We start from the raw sequence: 25115 nt of genomic DNA on the forward strand, positions 1-25115 counted from the left end.
TGAGACTTGTCCTCCGCCACCCGGATTGAGGTGAGTAACCGTGCCACCACGAGGACCTAGTAAGTAGTGGAAATTGGACATTCCAAAAATTGGGGAGAAAAGGGGAGAAAAAAAAAAGAATAAAAAAAAAAAAAAGAATTTTTTTATGAACTTTCTCCTTTTCAATTTGTATCCAATTTTCAACTAATTTATTATTAGCCAATAAGTCATTTCATATGGAACATGTTCAGCCTGTAGAGTTCCATGCAATTTCAGACTATTCTGCAACTCACAGTCAGATTGCTATAAAATTTGAAGAAGTTACTCATGATTGTCTGATCCATCCTAAAACAGCTAATTATTTCTCTTTTGACACAAGACCTATGAATGGCATAGCTGAGAATCAAGCCTAAGTGATCTAAGTGTAAGATTTCCCCAAACAGACAGTATCCTCTTTTCCACACACTTGGCCTTATTTATGAAAACAAGCATAACAAATTTCTGTGCTAAACTAATTCTTACATAGAATGGTTTTATGAATGATTTAAGAATGGTAAAACACCTTGCAAAACACGCAAATATTTTTTAAAAATGTAAATCATTGTTAAAACAATTTAACAATAGTTTTTAAGAATGTATTTGTTTTAACCATTTATAATACCATTGAGTGGAATTACTTTCTATGTAAATTGCTCATTAAATCATTATTATGCAAACTGTCACACGAAAATTATTCACAAATTCGTTCTGCTCGTGTTTCATGTGTGAGGCACATTCCTACATAAATTGTTGGATTCAATTTATGACAATTTATGTATGAATTAATTTACAAACAAATTCACAAAATTTACAGAAGTCATTCTGCTTCTGGGTAGGGTTGCACCAGCTGTGCGTAGGTCCAGAACAGTGAAATTGGAAACAGCAAGTTGACTTTTCTTTAGCTGAAAATGGTCTGTATACTGAAATTTGAAACACTGCCCCAGTGGCCAAAGTGGTAACTGTTGTTGGGTGTATGGGCACATGTGAGCTCCATTTTCCGGGGGAAATGTCCATGGTTGAAAGCATATTGCTATCTTATTAGATGAAAGTACTCAACATTAAGCATTGTCATGTAAATTGGTCATTCACTTGTCTGAGTTAAAAAGTTACTTGTCCAGAGAGAAAAAAGGATGTAATGTCAAATCGAATTGTGATTGGTCAAGCAAGGCATTGTTGTTTCTAAGCGACTGCTAGTTTTAACCTGCGCGTTCAAAAGACACCTCTGGCTTTCACTCTATGCGGCAGCCTATGCGCTCTATATTATTTTCAGCAGCAGAATAAGAATATGAATTTTGATAAGTGAAACAGGTCAAGGTTAAATCATAAATATAGCCGATTATTTTTCTGTTATTGACGTTTTAATCAAGCTACAGGCCCATCAAAAATGTATTAACTTATGAGGACTCTCCATAGACATAATGACTTTTATACTGTACAAACTATAGATTCTATCCCCTAACCCTAAACCTAAACCTAACTCTCACAAAAAACATTCTGCATTTTTACATTTTCAAAAAAACATTGTTTAGTATGTTTTTTAAGCAGTTTGGATTATGGGGACACTAGAAATGTCCTCATAAACCACATTTATAGCATAATACCCTTGTAATTACCAGTTTGTACACTATAAAATATGTAATCTTAACGGTAAAAGACTGTAAAAATGCTACAGAAAATGTTAATCGATTAACAAATATTAACTGTAAAATATACAGTAACATTTTTTAAAATATATTTTAAAAGACAATACAGTAGTTTTTACAATAAAATGTTGTTCAAATGAAATTTTTTAGATGTAAAATATGATATTCCTGTATAATTAATGGTAAAAATTTGCATTGTTTAACAAGAGAGTACATGTACTTTTTACAGTAAATTATTGTTAAAATTACAGTAAAAAACAATAATCAGGTGTTCCCACAATTCATTGCATGACCCATCATATTTCATTATATTGTATGGGAATAGTTAAGTTTCTTCTTATTTTTAATACCAGTTACATTGGGGTGTTCTGTTTTATATTTGATGTAGTTTAGTTAATGTTTACTGCATTATTTAAATTTCACATATGTTACCCTGATGGTGTTTGATGGTGTGTGAGTGACACTGAGCACTGTCTCTACATGTTTATTGGTCATTGCTTCTGGGAGAGCCATTGTAGGTAAACTTCATGTCATCATGTGCTCTAGAGATCATGTGAAATTCAAACTAGGCACCAGGCAGCTATGTGAAAATCCCACAGTAGCAGATAATGATTTCTACATTATAGATCATGTTGAGTAGCCTATAGTGCACACCGTCCATAAAACACTTACCTCAAGGTGAAAGATGTGACTCACTTTGCATTCATTAGCTTCTAGAAATGCCACCTTAAGATAAAATAAAAAACAAGAAAGAGTGATACCCTGATTTAAACAACTCAAAAGACAAGCAAAGAACTTTTATACTTACTCCAGGAAGTGTTGGATTGGTTTGCCTAATCTTTGCAGTTAGATTTTATTAATTAAGTATGTGGTGGCACCTCTATGCTGTCGGAATAATGTCCTCTCACTTGACAAGCTCAAACGGAAATCAATAATAGTTGTTTATTGGACAATAATGGCCAAGATATTAGCTTTAGAAATGGCAAAGTCTCTCACGAATGCCTTTCAGGTAAGCGCTAACAATAAAAGGTAATTGCTAACAAGATAACTGTTGTTGTCGGACACTGTGGTTTCAGCATTGTCCTGCGTGTCTGTAATAATGCTGTAAACATTTGTCTCTGTCAGAGCCTGTTGTGGTGTTGGTCCCACTGGGAAAACTGCATGTCGACTGACCCATGCACACTTCCAGAACATCACTACCTTCCCCTGGACTATTAAAATGCAGCTCAGAAATGCTCAATATAGTGTTTATAAAGTCTGTAAAACAGTGTTCCTAAATATGTCTAGCTTCAGCACCCACATTTTACATTGGACATAAAGTGGCAACCCAACACACTACCAAATGGTCTGTCTTACAAAAATGGGTGTGACGCCATTTAGAACAAAATCTGGCCAAAGAGAATTTTTTTTATTTGTTTTGGTGGTTCGTAACAGCTCGCCGAACATTTTCGGCCATTGGTCCACGTCATCAGTAGGTGTGACCTGAAGCTCCACCTACTTTGAGGCCAACAGCTAATTCTGTTTAAGTTGATCAGTCAGTCAAGATCAGTCAACATGAACACATCGGTGTGCAGAGTTATTAGCAAGCTGGTGCTTATTTACCTACTGTGACGAGGAGGAGGGTGGGGCCAGGCCGTGAGTGCGCACACCCGGGTCCCAATCGGCTAATCAGCTGAGGAGAGGGATAAAGATGAGCTGGATGCGGCAGTTAGGGAGAGAGAGAGCCACACGCAACTGCCGTGTGTGTGTTTATGTTTGTGTCTTTTTGTTTAAGTTTTCATTAAATATTACTTTGATGGTTCGTCCGGTTCCCGCCTCCTCCTTTTCCATTTTAATCTCCCTGTTACATTGGTGCCGAAACCTGGGAAGGAGGAGGGATGTCGCTCTCGTGGAATCCTCGCTACTACCGTCCGCCCAAAGGAGCAGCCACGGCCATCCGCTGGGGGACGGAGGAGTCGCTGCCGGCCGCCTGGACGCGGAGGAATAGCCGCCATCCAAGAGGGGAGGAGGGGCTCGCTGCCGGCCACCTGGAGCGGTGGAGCCGCTGCCAGGGGAGGAAGGGCTCGCTAGCAGCCACGAGAATGCGGAGGGGCGTTCCATCCACCAAGGGTCGGAGGACTCGCTGCTGTCCATCCGGGGAGGAGCGGCTGTCGTCCACCAGAGGGTGGAAGAGTGGTCGAGGACCAGGCGACGGTCCTGGGAACCGGCTTGCAATTTTTTCTCTCTCTCTCCTCTCGCTCTCACTGTCGCTCCGCCTCGCTCTTTCCCTCTCCCCTTTTCCCTCCCCTTGTCTCCCTCCCAGGTCTCGAGGAAGGTGGAGAAAGCCTGCCGGCAGGCGCGGCTGGAAAGGCAACACCCCCTCCTCGGGAAGGTGGGTGGGGGGGTGTACGTCATGCCGGGGGTTTCTCGGCCTGAGGCAAAGGAGGGAGGAGTGTGACGAGGAGGAGTGTGGGGCTGGGCCGTGAGTGCGCACGCCCGGGCCCCAATCGGCTAATCAGCTGAGGAGAGGGATAAAGATGAGCTGGATGCAGCAGTTAGGGAGAGAGAGAGAGCCACACGCAGCTGCTGTGTGTGTGTTTATGTTTGTCTTTTTGTTTAAGTTTTCATAAAATATTACTTTGATGGTTTATCCGGTTCCCACCTCCTCCTTTCCCATTTTAATCTCCCTGTTACACCTACATTAGTAAGATCGTTCGTATAGAGAGGTTACCAAGACCATGCCATGCAATTTTTTTGGTATTATTGGTCTACAAAAGGAATAAAATCTACTCAGATACTTTCATGTGCCTATTCACTCGTGCCATCTGCAACAAAAGCCATTTATACATCTGACCAAAGTAAGATATGCCTCTCTTATCATCATTCTTTTGTCTGTAACACTTTTATACATCCATCTTTGCAGCAGTATCAATGTCATTATAAATTACTATAACAGTAATAATAACAGTATAATCGGCATATATTATGCCCACGTAGCATGTTAGCTCAATAGCTCCATGAAATCAGAATATAAACAAGACAAATTAAAAAATTTTTTTTTACTGCATATATATTACTTTAAATCATCATCGAGTGGTTAAAACAGCTTCTTTTACTGACCTCATGTGAATTCAACTCATAGAATGAGGCATTAAGTCATATTTAAATGTAATTCTAAACACCTCCCACAGGAGCATGACGGGTGTCTGAATGTTCACAAACAGTATACTGTTGCTCGGCTGTTTCAAATTTCATTTTACCCCTGAACAAAAACGAAGACGAACTTCTGTATATCGTGGCGTTTATACTGCTTTGCACTGGGTAGTTCCACCCTCCATGAAATTTAATTGGCCCAAAATCACACTCCACATAACAATACATTGAACATCAAATATTTCCTGATTGGCTGTGATTGTGTCACATAGCTCAGTAGTTTTGCTTTCAGTGTGGACAGACAAATTATTTGTCGCTGGAAACCTGTTGCATCACACTTGGTTAGGACAGTCTTATATCACAATTCGTGACATAAGAGCTTTGGTTGTCTATTTGCAGACTGGCATTATGAAAATGCTCACTGTATCTACAGTAAGCTCATGTATCGAAAGAAATTGCATTGTGTAGCAGTACATGCAGTCATTAAAAATAATAAATGTAGTATATGTTGTGGGAATTAAACTTGTGCATAGATGCAGTGATGTACTGCAGTCGAACCAAAGCTCTGGATAATCCAATAAGAGGTTTTCAGAGAATTATAATTTTTCTGCTTCCTACTGACTCTTATTCAGAGAGCCAAATCACAGGGTTATAAACAACACAGTGGGTTTAGTCAACAAAGTTCAGATAAATGAGCATCTAAATAATGCTGTCTTGGCACTGCACATAACAAAATCCCTTTACATTGTTCGCAGAAATCCCAAATCAAAACAAACACCCCTTGACCTCCCAAAGATTAATCTCAATACTGTATTTGGTCACTAGATTTTATTTTATTTTCTGATTAAGACACAGGGCTGCTATAAATTTGATGACTCTGTATGGGAATCACTTTTGTAGTGTAGCTAATGCTGTCAGCTTACTCCAGAAATGTGGTTGTTGGTTTTAGAAGAATATCTCAGCTCTGTAGGTCCATATAACGCAAGTGAATGGTGACCCAAACTTTGAAGCTCCAAAATACACATATAAAAGTAATCCATTTGACTCCCGTGGTTTAATCCATGTCTTCTGAAGCGATTTAATCGATTTTGGGTGACTGAAATATAACTCCCAATACATCTTGCCATTGCAGTCTTTAGGCATGATTTCAAGCTCAATTACACCCCCTAGTGCTTGACGCATGCACAGAGCACTAGACGGCACTAGGAAGTGTAATCAAGCTTGAAATCATGATCGCCAAGGATACAACAGATGTCCAGATTTGTCGTTTTTTGGTCTGTTCTTACCTGTTCTCACCCAAAACTTGCGAATGGATTGCTTCAGAAGATATGGATTTAACCACTGAAGTCGTATGGATGACTTTTATGCTGCCTTTATGTGCTTTTTGGGGCTTCAACGTTTTGGACCCCATTTCATTGCATTGTATGGAACTGTAGAGCAGAGATATTCTTCTAAAAATGCAACAGAAAGAAAGTCATACACATCTGAGATGGCATGAGGGTGAATAAATGATCAGTGAATTGTAATTTTTGAGTGAACTGTTTCTTTAAGAGCTTCGATGACGGTGAAGTTTATCAGTAAATAACACCGTAATTTGTGTCTTTTACTTGCACAATGAACAAATCGTGTACTACGAGCTTGACAAACGTGGTCACTATAAACTGTTGTTACTGTATATGGAAATGAGCTGCGTAATGATTCTTCAAAATGTTTTACTGTTATGTTCGATGTGAGGGAGAGAACAGGAACACAGATTTTTTTTTTGGGGGGGGGGGGGGGTGAACTGTCCCTTTAAATGCGCAGTAAACCTCTTGATACTTAGAAGCATGTGAGCCTTCTTTCTCAGCTACTTTCACTTCAGTTTAAGCCATGGCAAATTCGAGACCTTGCCACAGATAAGAGCAAGGCTTTTAAAGTGGAGACAAAGGGGCCATTACACAACTCAAGAAAAAAAAAAAAGCAATTTCCTGATAATACAGAAGTCAGACCTCTTCAAACTCAAACTCTCCTGTCCCCAAGGAAGCCAGTGGTTTAGGCAGACCTGTATCTCATTTGCTGTGTTTGTGTGTCAGTGTAAATGATGTTTTGTGTGCTCTCTTTGGTGACCTTGGGAGATACCCCCCTCTGACTTGTGTTCTAAATTTAGCCCTGAAGCTGCCAGCTTTCTCAGTGTTACCTCCACACATACAGTAGGCGAAAACCTAAATGGTGTGAGTAAATGCTCAAATACTCCCTCAATCCAAATTAGTCACACTGGACAGGTGCAGGGGCACCAGAAGAAACCAGAAGAGTTTTTTTTACAGAAGCAAAGTGAGCCATACATGTCAACGTAGCTACTTAGGTGAATATTTGTTTGATATTCATGTAAACATGGTCCAAAATTAACACCTAGCATGCACCAAACGCGAGAAATAAATGCTTTTGGTGAGAAAATAAAATGGAAATATTCACCAGGTGGTAGGTAACATTATTACTGCATCATTACACACTTTTCATTAAAAAGTGTACAACAATCAGATGCTTGCTTGATAAAGTGACGTGCACAATTCAGATCAAACTGTCAACATTTGTCGCAACTCACGCATTTACTGTATAAACATATTTTACTTCATTGCTAAATTTACCATCAGATATTTATCTATGATGCCTAACTGTTATTTTTTTTCCAGAACTCCTTGAGATACATATGAACATTAAGCCACCAAAGAATATGTGAGGAACAATATCACCTGTCACTGCGCAAAGCTTTTGTCTATTTAAAGAGACAGTACCAATTTAGCATGTGTTCTGAATATCAATGTAAATAATTGTAAATGGAACAATTTATGCATGTAAACAATAAACATCTAACAAATATATATTCAAAATAATAAATGCAGTTTCAAGACATTTATTGATGGAATATAATGAATTTGACCATTTTGACCAAAGCTAAAATGCAACCATTATGATGAAAAACGGACAAAATAATAAAAGAAATATTTTCAAACTGTACCTAGAAAGGTTACCTAGAAGGTTAGAAGGTCCCTTCATAGTTAACAGTATGAGCTGAGAAATAATTAATTTGATATTTAAGTTAAATGGAGATTGTAACCAAAATATACTGTACCTAGAATCAGGAATCCTGTAACAATACCCAGGCCAACCCTAATTTTAAGTACATTTTTGACCCTGTGTAAATATCAGTTAGCAAGTTAAGACTTTCTAAAACTACCATGAGAGCAGAAATGTCTCAGGATAGACCGAACAACCTGGCACTCTTCTCATTTCAGAAATGTTATGGTGACTTTGCCAACAAGAAAACTCATAAATGTATACATATATAATTTATTTTGTTAGTAGGCTTTATATATATATATATAATATTTTGCTTGATTCAAATAATATTTGCATTTGAAAAAAAAAAAAAAAAATTTGTGAATTAGCACTGTTAAATATCCATCTAAAATGTTTATACTGGATATTATCCCCACCACAAACTCAAATTGGTCAGGGGGCCCTAAAATAGTTCTGTGCCCGGGTCCCAAAATTTGGTGGTACGCCCCTGGATAGGTGGTAATTCAGTGTTATAGGAAAAAAGTTTTATTTTATTGTTTTACATATTATTTTATTTTATTTTATGAGCTCTTACCACTGAATTTAAACCTGAAAGAAAAAGGCTGAAAATGAGGTGAACACAAAAATGTAACCCAAATAAAACATGTACAACATATAATAATACAGGGGGAAATGGAAAAAGAATGACCAGAATGCAAAATGAATGCAATGATCTTTGTGGTCCCCATAGCAGTATTAAACAGATGAAAATGTCATAGAGTGTAATAGGTTTAAATTTAAATGAACAAAAACAGGATCTGGCAAGTGAAAAAATATCCAATAACCTTTGTCCTGTGTACTACAGTATATTTGAGCATTTTTGTTTCCCTGGGAAAGAATATTACAGTGAGCTCTTAATCATGGGTCCTCTAATGGATTTAGCGGGCTCAGCTCAGACTGTTGAGTCATGGCGTTATGAGAGGATTGTGAGTTTTCACAAAAAACTCTGCTTTGCAGCTCTGTCCACACGTGTCGCTTTAAAGAAGCACTATGTAATTTTTTTCCCATTCAAAAAGGGTTTACTCATTAAATTTCCCCCCAAAATATTAATTCTGTCATAATTTACTCAGTCTCCTGTTATTTTAAACCCATTTGGTTTTCTTAGGCAGAACACAAACAGTGTTAATGCATATGTCTGTCTTTTCAATACATTGGCAGTTGGTAGTGACTCACTTTAAAACTTAAAAAAGACCCAAAAGTATCATGAAAGCATCATATTCCAAGTCATCTGAAGGTATACGATAGTTTTTATTGAGGAAAAAGCTTATCTTAAAGGGGTCATGGCATACTGTTTAAAAAAAAAACAAATTTTATTATCTTCCCTAAGGTCCACTGATAATGTTAATAAAGTTTTTTTTTGTGTGTTTTTTTTTTTTTTTTAAACATTACATGATTTAGTAATGTATGAAAATGTTCCACCCTGTCTCTGGCCCTCTGTCTGAAACGCTCTCTTTTGTCCTAAGCACCTCCTGAAAACTTCAACATAAACGCCCACTGTTATGACTGGCTAACATCGTGCAGCCCCTTAAATACAGCCATTTTTTAAACTCAGTTGGAAGAGAATGAACAAGCTCCACAACATTATAAAACTACATTTCAGGGTTTTCACAATGCACATTCAACAGGTTGCATCTGAATATATTAAACTGTTCATCTCAAGCAGAACTGTTAACATTCAGCACCATAAAATATCAAACAGTCATGACATTTGAAATATTAATGAATGAAATGGTTTACTTACTGTTTTGCAATTGGCTCCCAGAGTTTTTAACTGGCCCATCCTTCAATAACAGTTCCTTTGCAAAGCTTGAATCGTATAATGTCTGGTTTAAAAGCAATCCACGCAGATATGAGCCGAGAAAACATACAATCTATGCTGATATGAACCAAAAAAAAAGAAAGCACATACATAGTCCAAAGCACGGTGAATAGACGCACACACATACAGTATCACATCGCTGGAAACGCATCAAAATGGCCAAAGACGTCCTTCTAGTGGATGTTTACATACACTTTAAATTAAAAACAGCGCAGATGAGCTCGAGAAAGCATCCACAACATGTTTGTGCTCAAAACAGCAAGACCCAGAGCAGCTGATGAAATAGAATGGGGTCTCCTTTTCAGAGTTGTAACTTTGCTCCACGTCTTTTAAAAGTGGCACGAGATACATGACAATGGTCAAAGACATCTGTCTAGTGCATGTTTATATACAAAAATAATTCAAAATAGTCCAGATGGCTTCCTTTTGGTGTTCAGGAATAGTGAGCCCACATTGGGCCTGTCTGTCCTGCTCTCTCTCAATTTACGAACTTAAGCACCAGTGGGCGGGGCCAAGGGTGCAGTGACATAAAGTAGGCGTTGATGTTTTGTCGCTGTTGAGGCGGTCATGAATTAATGGGCGCCCTAGTGACTTAAAGAAGTTTCGGAAGTAGAGAACGAGGTGTTTTTGCTTTGTTTCAATAAATGCTTTTATTGCATTGGGGATTAAGTTTTGAGTTCTGAAATTTACAATATGTTGTTATAGTAGAATGATCTCTTATATGTCAAAATATCAAGATAAATGTTATTCCTCATGACATGATCCCTTTAAAACCTTGGGAAAGTGTAAACAGCACAAGTTCTTGCATGAACAATGCAAGTTGTTACGCAAACACATGAACAAGCTTCCCTCATGGGTTGTTTCTCATCAAAGCCTGTTGTATACTTTAGAAGATTTGAAATAAGACTCATGAGTTGCATGGACTTTTTTATGACCCTTTTTGTTTCTTTTTTTAAACTTTACATTGAATCACTATCAACTGCTGATTATGGAAATCAGCAAACTGGACATCCTTAAAAAAACAAAACAACACTAATGTGTTGGGAGTAATCTAATTACAAAGTAATTAATTACTGTAATCTAATAATCTACTTTTAGTAGTTGTGCAGCAAATTACATTTCAAATTCTTTGTAATCAGATTACAGTTACTGAATAAGTTTTCAAATAAGTTAACTGCCTTTGATTACTTTAGTTGGGTTACACATATTTCTAAAATAGTATTATATGTAGAGAATATATTTAAAACACGAATTACGTTAATATGCACATCTGTTGGCCGACGGCGATGCCATGCGAAGAGCAGATGTGTGAGAGACAGCTCTGCGCACTTTGCTAATTTTTTAAAATTATTTTCATGATATAATCTGGTGAAATTCGATACACCCAGTTACACATTTACTGTTAAACATGGCAAAGAAGTCAAAATCCTCGCGCTCTGGAGACATTAAAAGACACTTATGGGTTCAAGATGAAAGCCCAGACAGGCCTGTGGACCGGGACTCGATTTGGATGGCGCGGCGGGAGAAGGAATCCAGCGTCAACTGTCCAACATGTCGGTGATGTTGACGAAGGTACTTGCGGACTTGGAGGATCTCGCTGTAATATGTCGATCGATTATGGTGATGGAAAAAAATTCTCTGAGCTAGTCACAAGAGTGACGGATGTTGAAAAACTAATCTATTTTTTGGAGTCATCAGAGAGGGAATTAGCCGCTAATCCGCCTGTGACCAAAGATGATTTGGAACGTATTCTTGAAAAGCTTGAAGATCTTGAGAATAGAAGCCGCAGGAATAACATTCGAATTGTTGGAATTCCTGAGCATGAGGAGGGCAGAGATATGATGAAATTCCTAGAGGAGTTTTTCCCAAGTCTGCTCGATATAACAGGCCATAAACTCGAGCGAGCTCACAGAGATCCAGCTCACAGATCTGCTGAGGGAGGAAGGCCCCGATCGATTCTGGTCAAATTGTTTAGATCATCCGATAAAGATCTCGTGTTGCGCCAGGCGAGGAGCAAAGGAAAGCTTTCTTGGAAGAATTACAATATTTTCTTGTTCCCGGACATTGCGAACTCGACAAGAGAGAAACGCGATCGGTTTAGGGAATGCAAGAAACTCTTACATCAGTGGAAGATCACTTTTGCTCTGATGTTTCCAGTCAGACTGAGAATATACACCAAGGACGGCAGCAAAGTATTTACATGTCCCAATCAGGCAATGTCTGGTGAGTAACAATGAATGGTGAGTAACCATTGGGTGTTTTTCTTGTGAGTGGATTGACTCACTGTACATACTCTGGCTTTCAGAGGAAGCTGGGCACCATTTTTGTTTCCTTTTGCGTTGGCTCTGCCGAGTGGTTGGAGTTTGTTTTGTTTTGTGGATTAACACTTTTCCTAAAATAAACCTTTGCATTGACGGAAGATCACTTTTGACAATGAACGGATGACCGCAAAATATCTACATGCCCACACAAAGGATGTCTTTTATAAAGTTGGCGGACTGTGTAAATCATGGGATATACTTTTATGCGGCCTCCGAGTGAATTGACTCTTGACTATCCGAGGAACCGGGATACGTGTTTCGTTTCCTTTTGTGCTGGTTCCGCCTAGTGGTTGGAGCTTGTTTTGTTAAATAACATTACTTCGGGACAGTTATGGATGAATCTGTCAGTTCCTTGTGCTTATGCCTCCTGTTGGCTGGAGTATAATTTGTGGAGTATTTCATGGGACATTGGAATGATTATGTCATCTGCTGCACTCATCAGCTGGCTCACTGAAGATTTGTTTGTTTGGTTGTTTGGCTTTATATTGGCTGGAATTGGTTTTGTGAAGGAACACATCTTCGAGACAGTTCTGTGAATGAGTCTACATGTTCTTTGTGTTTATTCTGCCTATTGGTTGGGGTTTATTTTACAAAATATTTGATGTTATGTAATTTTGCCTTACAAATTTTTGAGGCAAAATTGAGCAATCCAATGGCAAAGTTGTCGCGGGGGCTCTCATAGGCGTACATGGACTCTTTGAGTTTAAAGGGATTGACGCCGGTTGGCGCTGTCGTGCGTGGGGTTAATGCGCATGTTTTTCTTTTTTCTGTTTGTTTTGTTCGGGGGGGGAGTTCAGGGTTTTATTGTTGCATTAATGTTGAAATGTGGTCTTCATAATTTTGTTTTTGGCACACAATTTATTTTTTCTATTATATCAAAATGTCAAATGTTAATATGAGTGTACTATCTCTCTCTACATGGAATGTGAATGGGTTGGGGCACCCCATAAAAAGAAGGAAGGTTATTTCTTTTCTTAAAGGTAAGAAATATGATATAGTGTTTCTTCAAGAAACGCATCTTTCCCTACAGGAAGCTGAAAAATTTGGGAAGATATGGGGTGGACATGTTTTCTTTAGTGTTGGGTCAAGTAAAAGCAAGGGAGTCATTATATTGGTAAATAAACATTTACAATTCAAATTTCTCAAACAGTTTAATGATAAATTAGGAAATGTCATTATTGTTTTAGCAGAAATACTATTTTATCGCAGAAAGTGGAGTTCTGGTTATTCAGGGCAAGACAGTCATACTTTGAGTCAGGGGACAAAGCAGGGAAGTTTTTGGCTAGATATATAAAGCAGAGAGAGTCTTTTTCTACCATTCCCTCAGTGAAATCTGCTGGTGGTGAATGTTTTACCTCAGCCACTGTTATTAATAATGCCTTTAAAGAATTCTATCTTGATCTTTATAGTTCCACATCTTCGTCTACTGATGAAGATATTAGAAACTTCGCAGAACCATTAGATCTTCCTAAACTGAAGACTGAGCAAAGAAATGCTCTTGATTCCTTGGAGGAGCTTGACGAGGTAATTAAGTCCCTACCTACTGGCAAGGCTCCGGGGCCAGATGGTTTTGCCGCAGAATTTTTTAGATCCTATGCTACTGAACTGGCTCCACTTTTGTTAGAAGTTTATACTGAATCATTAAAGAATGGAAAGCTTCCTCCAACCATGACACAAGCCCGGATCAGTCTGATTCTTAAAAAGGACAAAGATCCAAGCGAGTGTAAAAGTTACCGTCCAATCTCCCTGATCCAACCAGATGTAAAAATTTTGTCAAAAATTTTGGCTAACCGATTAAGGTTATGACATCTCTTCTACATATAAATCAGGTGGGGTTTATTTGGGGCCGCAGTTCTTCTGATAACATCAGGCGTCTCATCAATATCATGTGGTCAGTAGCGAACGATCAGTCTCCGGTCGCTGCCATCTCACTTGACGCCGAAAAGGCATTTGATATGGTAGAATGGGATTATCTTTTTTAAGATTTTGGAAATGTATGGGTTCGGGAGTACATTTATTGGTTGGATTAAGTTACTTTATAAACACCCTGTAGCAGCGGTAGAAACAAATGGATTAATTTCAGATTATTTTACTCTGAATAGGGGCACTCGGCAGGGTTGCCCTCTCTCCCCATTATTGTTCTGTCTTGCCCTGGAACCATTATCAGCCACGATAAAAAAGGAGGATGATTTTCCAGGGGTGATTGCGGGAGGTGTGGCACATAAGCTTCTGCTTTACGCAGATGATATTTTATTATTCGTCTCCGACCACACTAGATCTATGCCTTGCCTCCACAGAATTATTAATTCTTTTTCCAAGTTTTCAGGATACAAAGTCAACTGGTCTAAATCCGAAGCTTTGGCTTTGACAGCGTACTCTCCAGTAATGGCCTTCCAGCCGGGCGCCTTCCAGTGGCCCAAACAGGGCATTAAGTATTTGGGAATTTTATTCCCAGCAAATTTGTCTGATTTAGTCAGAGTTAATTTTGATCCCTTAATTAAAAGTTTTTCGAATGATGTGGACAGGTGAGAGCTTCATTACACTTATCGATGATTGGGAAGGTTAATGTAATTAAAATGAATTGTATTCCAAAATTCAACTACCTGTTACAATCTCTCCCTATAGATGTCCACCTCTCTTATTTCAAGCAATTTGATAGCATAGCGAAGTCTTTCATTTGGAATGGTAAACGTGCCAGGTTAAATTTCAATAAGTTACATAGACCGATTGACAAAGGTGGGCTAGGCCTAAACAAGATTTTGTTTTATTATTATGCATTCAGTCTCAGACATTTGGCTCATTGGTCACTTCCACCTGAGAGAGCCCCTCCCTGGTTTCTTATTGAACAAGAAGTTCTTGCCCCTATTTCGCCATTGCAAAGCCTTTCGATCAAACTAACCGGAGAAGTTAAGTCACACCCCGTTATTTCGCATTTACACGTGGTTTGGACTAAAGTGTCCAGAGTGTTTAATTCGGACGTTTATTTAAATGTTGCCTCAAGCATATGGCTGAACCCTAAATTACATATTAATAAGTCCCTTTTCTGTTGGTCAGAGTGGATTGGGAGGGGGGTTGCTACACTTGGTGACCTATATGAGAGTGGAGTACTGAGATCTTTTGATAATTTGGTTCAACATTTTAAGATTCCTAGATCCCAGTTCTTTAGGTTTTTACAGCTGTGCCACCTGCTCTGTACTGTTTTTGGGAGTGGTGTACACCCCCCTAAAGCAGCAGATACTTTGGGAATGGTGATTACTGCTTATGGGAAAGGTCATGAAGCTTCTGTGTATTACTCCCTGTTAATTCAGAGTCTGGGGAATGGAGTTTCGTCTTCTCTCAAGAGATTATGGGAGAAAGATTTAAACTTGGTATTGGAGGAGGGAGAGTGGGCTAGGATCATAAAAAGCATCAGGTCTGCATCTAGAGATGCAAGCATTTGTCTGATGCAATTTAAGATTTTGCATCGGTTCTACTGGACTCCCTCTAGATTGTATGGGCTTGGTCTTAAAGACTCACCCACCTGCTGACGATGCCAGTCAGAAGACGGGGACAAAACCCATGTTTTTTGGGGTTGTATTAAGATTCAGGAATTTTGGTTGAGGATCCAACGTTTTGTGTGTGATGTACTGGACACTTAGTTTTCATTTTGCCCCAGACTCTGTATTTTGGGTGATGGAGGGGTCCTGAATATAGGAGATAAATATATGAAAAGCTGGGTCCTAACCAGCATGATGACTGGCAGACAGCTAATCCTTAGGGGTTGGAAGTCAACTGATGCACCCTCATTTCACGAGTGGTGCACCGAGTTGGGTAAAGTGGCAGCTTTCGAGGAGATGACTTCCAGACTGCTGGGGAACCTGTTGAGTTATGGCAGAAAATGGGGCAGTTATTTGTATCATTTGGAGAGGTCCTAGTGTGGGGCAGTGGAGGGAGACAATTTTTTATATTATTTTTATTTAATTTTTTTCCCTATATGTTGAACTTTGTCTGTTTTTATGTACTTATGTATTTCTATTTGTGTGTCCGTTTATATGTGCACATCTGTTTGCGTTCCTGTTACAGCTAAAAGACATGCGCAACAAGGAGGAATATTCATGAATTCATTGAGCGAAAAAAAAAGCTTTTCTCTAAAAAGTATTTTATAGAGTAGCATAAATATAATTAATAATGTGATTACTTTTTCAAGGAAGTAATCAGTAAAGTCTGTAATCTGATTACAGTTTTAAAGTAGTAATGAGTAAATTGTATATACTTTTTTTGAGGAACTTACCAAACACTGCCTGGAATCATTAGTTACTGCTCTTGTTTTTGTGTTTATTAAATACAGTGAGCTCGGTCTGTGATTAAGACAGCAACATTTGCACTATAAAAGATCCAGCAGGCGACTGAAGCTGACTGAACAAACCATGACTCTTTATGGATATATGGGTTAATACAGTCATAGATGCATGAATGTTTGTTGAGGTTTATTAGGCATTGACCTTCAGTTCAGCACACTCTGTGAGGGGCATTGTGGGTATTTTTGGATGGTACAGTATGACAGCATAAGGGCATAATATTTTTTGTTTAAAGACCCCATGAAATGGAAAATCACAGTTTTCTTTCCAGTGTTGAAACAGGAAGTTGGGGCAGGACTTATAGTATTGAAGGATTCGTCCATTTTAATAAATAGCCAGTAGGCTTTGGTTTATCTCACTGCTGTGAACCATAATTTGAAACATGCTATTGCTAGCAGAGACAATTTAGCAGAGATGGGCCACTGGAAAATTGGAATGCCCAACAGTCAACTGATGTAGAAAAGAAGTCCCACCTTACAAGTAAAAGAGCCAGTCACCTTATAGATACAGACATCACCTGTCAGTCAACTCGAGAATGCGCATTAGCTACACAAGCTGGGAAAATTGTTTTTATTTGCATAATCTGAGGTAAAGAAGCACAATTTATGATACCAGAGTTGGCAGATTTTACTGCTGATTTGAAATATTTTCTTTGATCATAATCTTGACCAACCGTTTTGGAGATTTCCCAGTTCAAGTAGATAGGAGCTGTACTTTCATGACTGGAAATAGCTTCGCGGGAGCATTCCAAAGATGGCCGCCTGTGGACTGACTTTCTAGAAAGACTTTGTTGCTAGTCAAAAACGTATTTGTTCATGTACCTGGAAGTGTGTACATTTTAAAGTGTACATTTCCTACATCTGCTAACAGATAACTTTGTTGACATTTAAGAGTACAACATCATAAAAGCAACCTTTAAAGCTATCAGAGATGTACTAAAAGCTACAAAATTAAAATTTTGATTTCATAGGGACTTTTAAGTGTTTTATAATGCATGTAGAACCTCATCTGTCATTATTTTTGATGCAGATGTTATGTGAAAATAAAAATTAGGACAAACTAACATATCTGTTTTATAGTACAGTATGAACCTACATGAAATTATGCCTTTTATAATGAAATTACACTACAAATATGATGCAGGCAGATGTCCTTGTCTGACAGTGGTGAGCATGAACTTCTTTCATGGAAAGTAAAAAAATAATTGTCTAGTTGTAGTGTGAGAGTTTACATCACAAGAATGTTTGTCTATTTATAACTTTATTTATTTAATAATTTTTTCAGCATATTTCATAGGAGAGCAGCTAGATTCCCGCCTCCATCACTCTAGAGCTGAAGCGTTCCTATGATCTCTGAAAATATATGACATTCTCCTGTAATCCCTGTTTTCCAATAATGGAAACATGTGTAAGTTGTCTGCATGAGTGGTAGATGCGTTTGTGTCCGTTAGACAGAGACTGAGGTGTTTACAGAAGTTTGAACAAATGCGAGGTCACAGATCTGTACCTCCACACCGCCTCTCTCAGGATGGGCTGTGTTATGCATGTTACAGATCTAAGAATTGAGTCTCCCCATATGGCCAAGTGCTCTCAGTAAAGACTGTCGGTTATAGGCTACCAGGCTAATAGCTACATGAGATCATAAAAGCCTACACAATGCAATTTCCATATCAAGAGCTCAAGAGCTAAATGCATACTTAGGTTATTACAATAATGTGAAGCTTAGCAGAATGATTTTTAAAGGGGTCATATCAAATTGTCCTTGATGTTTTGAGAAAAAAACTGTTCATTCTTCTATGGAAATATTATGTGTCTTTAAGAACTCGAAACTTCCTCCCCAGCCCCCAGTTAAAAAAAAAAAGACAGTTTATTGAAGTAAAAACAACTCGTTCTATACTGTCGGCTACATAATTTAATGTGTTAAATTGGGATTTTAGGTGAGCCTGGTGCCCTTGAAACCATAACATTTTGTCCAAGGCCCCATGAATTTAAGTGGCAGCCCTGATAATCTCAACCTCATCTCTTTTTTCCTAAGTGAAATGTCCACTGAGTGGTGCTAAAAGTGAGTTCAACTTTCTCCCAAACAGATGAGGTTTTTAAGTTTAATGCTTTATCGAGTTTTAAATCAACAAAACCAAACTCCCTACCCTAAACCTTAAACTTAAACCTAACCGATAATATAATAAAAGCAAATGTGATGAAAAACGCAATTGCTGAAGCAACCACATCATTTTGTGGTGCTTCTATGACACTTTCGGCTCATGTGTCAACTTGCGTGCTCTTCAGGACTCATACCACGGTCATTCCCATCGTAACTGCAACGCTCGATCTGTTGAGCTACCTCGCAACTTGATTGTGTTTGATCGTGTTTAAAATCAAAGTCATATGCTATAGTAAAAGTATTTTGATGTCATAAAATAGCATCGTGTGAGGAACAGGGAAAAGAAAGTGTTTATGAACTGATAATCTGCCATTTTACTTGTGATTTTTGTGAAAGTCATTGTTGTTGTAGTAACTCTAGTGTTCATATCACCAGGAAACTGCCACGATACGTACAATGAACCATTTAAAAACCATTTTGCAAAAATTTAGTTATAGTAAAATAATTCTACAAGACCAGGTATTTTTTAATCTATGGGGTCTCAGGTCTCTCTATTGAGTGATATTGGGAATCCTTGCTTTCAGATTTGTTTCATCACCAAATACTGATCGAATGTAGGCCTGTCGCAATTATTAAATAACCGTCTGATCACGGTTATTTTATGTAACCGCAGTTATTTGGGACAACCGCGATTACTGGGTATTCAAACTCCTATCTCATTTTAATGCCCAAATAAGGGACTTTTAAGCGAATACACTGTATAAATGAACACCATGACCAGCGCATTTGTGTGTTATTCAGTTGAACTCTGAGTTCGAGCGTCACTGACTGCACCGCGGAGGTCATCCAGCTCCTGTCCTGAAGAGCGTGTGAAGCGCTCTGATGCACGCACTGTCAGCAGAGGCTTGGGCCAAACTCCCGCAGAAATATAAACTAACAAGTATAAACTTTGATAGTGAACGCAAAGCATTCCGGTTTCACTTTAGACAATCATGTAATGGCAAATTTTCTTGACTCATACATGCTGTGTTAATGACACGCAGTGACAAAGAGGAGGATACACACGCTTACTCCATTTCTGTGGAGTGATAAAATTACTAAACAATATCTCAAAGGTTTTGCTTTATGACAAATAAGGGCTCATGGGTTTAATCAGAGCATTAAAATAATGTGTGAAAGTGAAGAAATTAGGAAAGGAATGTTTTACTAATGCATATTATAATAAAAAATATTATATAAATATAATAAAATATATATAAAAATTATATATAATTTTTTATTAAAAAAATTATAAAATATATGAGTTAAAAAAACAAGTGTAAATGTAAAATTGACCAAAACTAAAGTTGACTAAATGGACAGACATATTTGAAGTATTTAGGAATATTTTGATATTTAAAACATTATTTTTCATGTCATTAATACGTTTTTAAAGCCTTAAAAGGAAATAATAATTTATTCCTATTTTATTATTTGATGTACTGTATATATTTTAAGTTAAATATGTAAAAATGACCTCTTAAGGTGTATGACGCACACATGCAGAAAAAAAGCACACCTTAAAACATATGACAATTTATAACAATTAATCGTGAAAGCCCTTAACGAGACAATTAATTATCATAATACAATTATTTGTTTGACAATTAATCGTCAGCCATATTTCATAATCGTGACAGCCCTAATCGGATGCTTATACATTTAGCATTTGAGGAGCAGATACATAAACCTCTTTGATATTCTTAATATCTTCTGTAAGATCAAATCACTCTCTCGTTCCTGCATTGTTTTATGTTTAATCTGCGTTTACATTGGCTGTTTAAGCCTTCTAAAACATTTCTTAGGAGTCCACTGACTGGCATGAATCTTTAATGGCCGACTGCGTGTGCACGCCTGCAGCAAATGTAATAACGAGATGGAAAAAACAGAAGCAGGATGCTGGATCAGTGAATGAAACATGCAGCACTATTGATGCCGGCTTAATGGACGCGAGCTCAGACAGAATGGACGTGCCTTCACTCTTATCTGAATGAATATCGAATGACTTGAACAGCGAGAGTGCAGGAAAGCTGGCTAACCAGATTAGCCTGTCAATGACAGGTGCTCGCACACGTTTTTTCTAGTTGGAACGGGGGAAAGGGGGAATTCAAAAGACTAAATTGTTCTAACTGATGGTTTATTTGCACACGTTGTTTTAGAACCTGATTTCCTAAGGCAGTGGTTCTCAAACCTGTCCTGGAGGCCCCTCAACACATATTTTGGATGTCTCCTCAATCAAACACACCTGATTCAACTCATCAGCTCGTTAGTGGAGACTCCAAGACTTAAATTGGGTGTGTCAGAAAAGGGTGACATGCAAAATGTGCAGTGCTGGGGGGCCTCCAGGACCGGTTTGAGAACCACTGTCCTAAGGGAATTGTGCAAATCTGGTATTCCAAAACGGGGAACAGCGCAAACACGGCCAAGAAACTGCTAAATGCAGCAGTACTTTAACCTTGTTTTCATCATTTGATAAACTTTTGATGAATTACTGCTGCCATAAATAATGTACACAATTTCTATTTTAAACAAAACTGTGTTAATATGAATCAATCTTCATTTTGCCAGGCAAGTATCGCAAACCTTTGTGAAAAGGTTGCAATCTATAACAAGACTACTTTAAGGAGGCATGTTTGCTCTGAAGAGAAATGCAATACATAGTCATGCTTCCATCCAAGTTACAAAATGATTTTTTTTTGCAAAAAATCGCAATTTTGCAAAAACTAATTGCGAATAAGGCAATGTTTGTTGAAGAGAACCAAATCGTCACTTACGGGGAAATTGGCACAAAATGGATGTTGTCATTGGGGAAGCCACTGTGGTTTTTTAGTTCAATGTAATAAATGACTTGCGCTTTAGAGCATGCAGAAAAAACGCTCTAACAAACCTCATGTTTGCTTGCGACCGGCGGCAAATGCCTTATATCTGGGAATGAAAGCATGTCAGGTGGTTCTGGGAGGTTGAATAGCCAGTCATTTTGATGACAGGCTTTGTGTCTAGCATTTCAGAACGATCAGCGCAAGGTTTGAGATGGCATCAATGGTTTTTGTTGCACATCTTAGAATTTATTTCAGAAAATGTATTTTCACTGTAGATTATACGTGTGTCTTCTTATCAAATAAAAAATGTATCCACCTCAATCTATGCCTTACAAAAAATCTAAACTAGCTGCAAACTTGCAGCAAATTTGCTGCTCGTTATTTTCACATGCAAATGAGCTTTTGATTCATCACAAATGCTTGCCAGAAGTTTGCAGCTCTTCACCGGTAGTGGTGAACCTCCGGCAAACCTTTGGCAACAATGAACAATTTGCTGCAAGTTTGCCGCAAAGCTCATTTGCATGAGAATATTATCTGTTGCGAATTTGCGGCAAGTTTGCGGCAAATTTGCAGTGAACTCTCATTTTTTGTAAGAGTCTAAGCTATCCTTTACAAAAAATCTAAACTAGCCACAAACTTGCAGCAAATTTGCTGCTCGTTATTTTCACATGCAAATTCGCTTTTGATTCGCTTTGCATGTGAAAATGATCTGTGACGAATTTGCGGCAAATTTGCAGTGAACTCTCAATTTTCGTAAGGGATGTTATCTTTATGTGTATTTTGTAGACTTTCCATCCAGCATTTTTATGCAGTATCCCAAAATTGTGGTGGGGTGTTAGTGGACAAGACGCAGGTTTTTGCAATGAAATTCTGTGCGTAAAAGTGCTACAATCGTTTATTGAATTTGCCCCTGAGAATGTAGACGTGACATTGTGAAATAGTATGTTCTTACTCTGACAGATTACACCCTTCACAGCTTGAGGTTTCTCTGGGAAGGACTGTCACTATGTCTGCCTGTCTGTGTCTGTGTGTGGTCTGATGGGATGGCATATGGGAAAAGCAGACAGGTTCACAGTTGGTTAGTCTCGGCAGGCACGCAGGAGAAAATTTTAGCACCAGGCTCAGTATTGCAGGCAAATAAGAAGGTCTACCTTTGGTCTCCAGAGTGCTACTAAACATTATGACATTTAAAAAGAGAAAACAACTGCTCAAGCACTGTGAGGCTGGGGAAGCAATTATGTCTGGAGCAGTGCTTCCTGTAAACCACTACAGAAACACTAAAGTCAAAATGAAACATTGTCCGTAACCCCATTTTACTTTCGTAATGTGACATATTTCCAAGTGAAACAAGCAATGAGGTCTATAATACCTGGAGCAAACTATCCGTATATTGTGCACAATAAGACCAGTAACATGTTTTAAGCAAAAAAGCTACATTTCAAGTTGACTTTAATTTGAACAAACCAAATAAAACTTTAACAAACACCTCCAGAGGGGGCCTGGGTAGCTCAGCAAGTAAATACTCAAATTCGAATCCAGGGCATGCTGAGTGACTCCAGTCAGGCTTCCTAAGCAACCAATTGGCCCGGTTGCTAGGGTGGGTTAACCTCCTCATGGTCGCTATAATGTGGTTTGTTCTCGGTGGGGCGCGTGGTGAGTTGTGCGTGGATGCCGCAGAGAATAGTGTGAAGCCTCCACACGTGCTAGGTCTCTGCGGTAACACGCTCAACAAGCCACGTGATAAAATGCGTGGATTGACAGTCTCAGACGCGGAGGCAACTGAGATTCGTCCTCCACCACCCGGATTGAGGCGAGTCACTACGCCACCATGAGGACCTAGAGTGCATTGGGAATTGGGCATGCCATATTGGGGCGAAAAGGGGAGAAAATCCAAAAACAAACAAACAAACAAACAAACAAACACCTCCAGTAAACACCTCACTTTTTTCAACCAGCCAAATTAAAATACATTCTGTGTCTGCTGTTGAAGTATGTACTGAAACAATGGGCTGTTAGTCCTATTTTAAATTTGCAGACTATTCTCTGTTTCTCAAACATTCTCTGTTTTTCTTCGCAGCTTTGATATCAGCAGGCTGCTGCAGCAACAACTGCAGGAATGTAAAGATCTGGGACAGGTGAGTTCTGCCCAAATAACTTGGCTCTGGTCCAAACCCTAGTGAGATAGCTACTTATACAGCATTTTTATTGTGAAGTGAGGGGTGGGGGGTTGTAATTGCTAGTCTTAATTTTGTTTATTTACATGTCGTCTTCTGGGCGTCGGGCAACGGAACGCTTTTATGGCCGGAGATATCATATAAACTGCAAAAAAAGAATTCCAATAATAAGGATTTACAGTACGTCTTGTTTTACAGTAAAAATAGCTAAATATCATTAAAACAAGATATATTAATTAAGTCTTGTATTCAGACAAATTCTTAACAACTTTTGCGAGGTATATGCATAAAACAACAAAAAAAGCAATTTGCCAATCAGTACAAAAATTTTGTTTTCCCTTTGAACTATTTTAATTTATCTTAAACCCATTAGCAAATAGTTTTTCCTTGTTTCAAGCTAAAATGTAATAACATTTTACTTAGATTTCTCTGAAAACAAGACCTAACATGTTATGTCATTTTACTTCTCAAGTAAATGTATCTTTTTTTAGGAATATTCACACAAGTCGGGTGTTTTGTTTGCCTTGTGCTATTTTTGTGGCAACATGAATGCATGTTAATAGAGTTGCTGCAGTTTCAATTCAGTAAGTTATGAGGTTCCATTTCAGTTACGTGCTGCTATAGAAGGGAACTGAGTATGTAGACAGCATACAGCATGGCAACTTTCTACGGTATGGGACAAAGCCATAATCTCTGCTCTAGTCTGTCTCTCATTTGAAACTTTGATACGTACAGTCATTGTATCACTATGATCCCTGTGTGTGTGTCTGTGTGTGTGTGTGTTTGTGTGTGTGTGTCTGTGTGTGTGTTTGTGTGTGTGTGTGAATACAAAGGCAGAGGTGACCCTGTCTATCCATGATCTCGTAAAGCTTCCCAGCGTGGGCAGAAAATGGCTTTGTTAATATTTAATAGCTCAAAGGCAGACATTTATCCTCAGGGAATAATCACCAATTCCAATACTGCTTTCCCCCCTCATTTTGAGTTTCTTTTATTTATTTATTTATTTTGAGGAGACAGGGAAACCAGTACTATGTCATTCATGAATGATTTCTTTAATCCTCTTTTAAATCATTGTTTACAGTGATTAAAGTAAAAGTTTGCCTAAAAATGATAATTCTCTCATCATTTACTCACCCTTATGCCGTCTTAAACTTGTGTGACTCGAGTAGTTTAATCGATGTCTTCTGAAGTGATACAATCTTTTTGGGGCAAGAAACCAATCAAATATGTAACTCCTTGTTCACTATAAATCTTCACCTAAATCTTGACCCCTGTAAATAAGTCATATGGAGTACTTTAATAGTGCTTTTATGGTGCTTTTATTTTTGGGGCTTGGCAGTACAAATGATAAGGGCTTGGTATTGATACTGATTTCCCAATTCGATTCCTATTCACAAGCTCTCAATTTGATTCGATATTGATTCATATGGATTTATTTCAGTTATAATGTCCATTTTGTTTAAATTATCTCTTAACTAATGCTGTTAATTATACAGGAGACTTTCTCACTATTGGATTAGTGGAGTCACAAAGAGGCAAAACTCATGAATATTAATTTGGTTATGTGCAGATAGTTTTGATACACTGTAGTGCTGTCAGTCGCAATTTTTTTTTTTT

The 25115-nt window shown here is 38.2% G+C and overlaps 1 protein-coding gene across 2 annotated transcripts in view; it reads left to right on the plus strand.

Moving 5' to 3' along the window:
• Positions 1-25115, plus strand: part of LOC127446688 (coiled-coil domain-containing protein 85A-like) — a 34441-nt gene that overhangs the window by 6371 nt on the left and 2955 nt on the right. The window contains exon 3 of one of the 2 annotated variants that reach the window (XM_051707826.1): positions 23402-23459. In XM_051707826.1, the coding sequence (XP_051563786.1) occupies positions 23402-23459 (58 nt within the window). Of the gene's footprint in view, positions 1-7462; positions 7519-23401; positions 23460-25115 lie in introns of those variants that run through there. The other variant, XM_051707827.1, reaches the window with a different exon arrangement.

This window comes from Myxocyprinus asiaticus, chromosome 9 (genome assembly GCF_019703515.2).
Source record: "Myxocyprinus asiaticus isolate MX2 ecotype Aquarium Trade chromosome 9, UBuf_Myxa_2, whole genome shotgun sequence".
NCBI lineage: Eukaryota > Metazoa > Chordata > Actinopteri > Cypriniformes > Catostomidae > Myxocyprinus > Myxocyprinus asiaticus.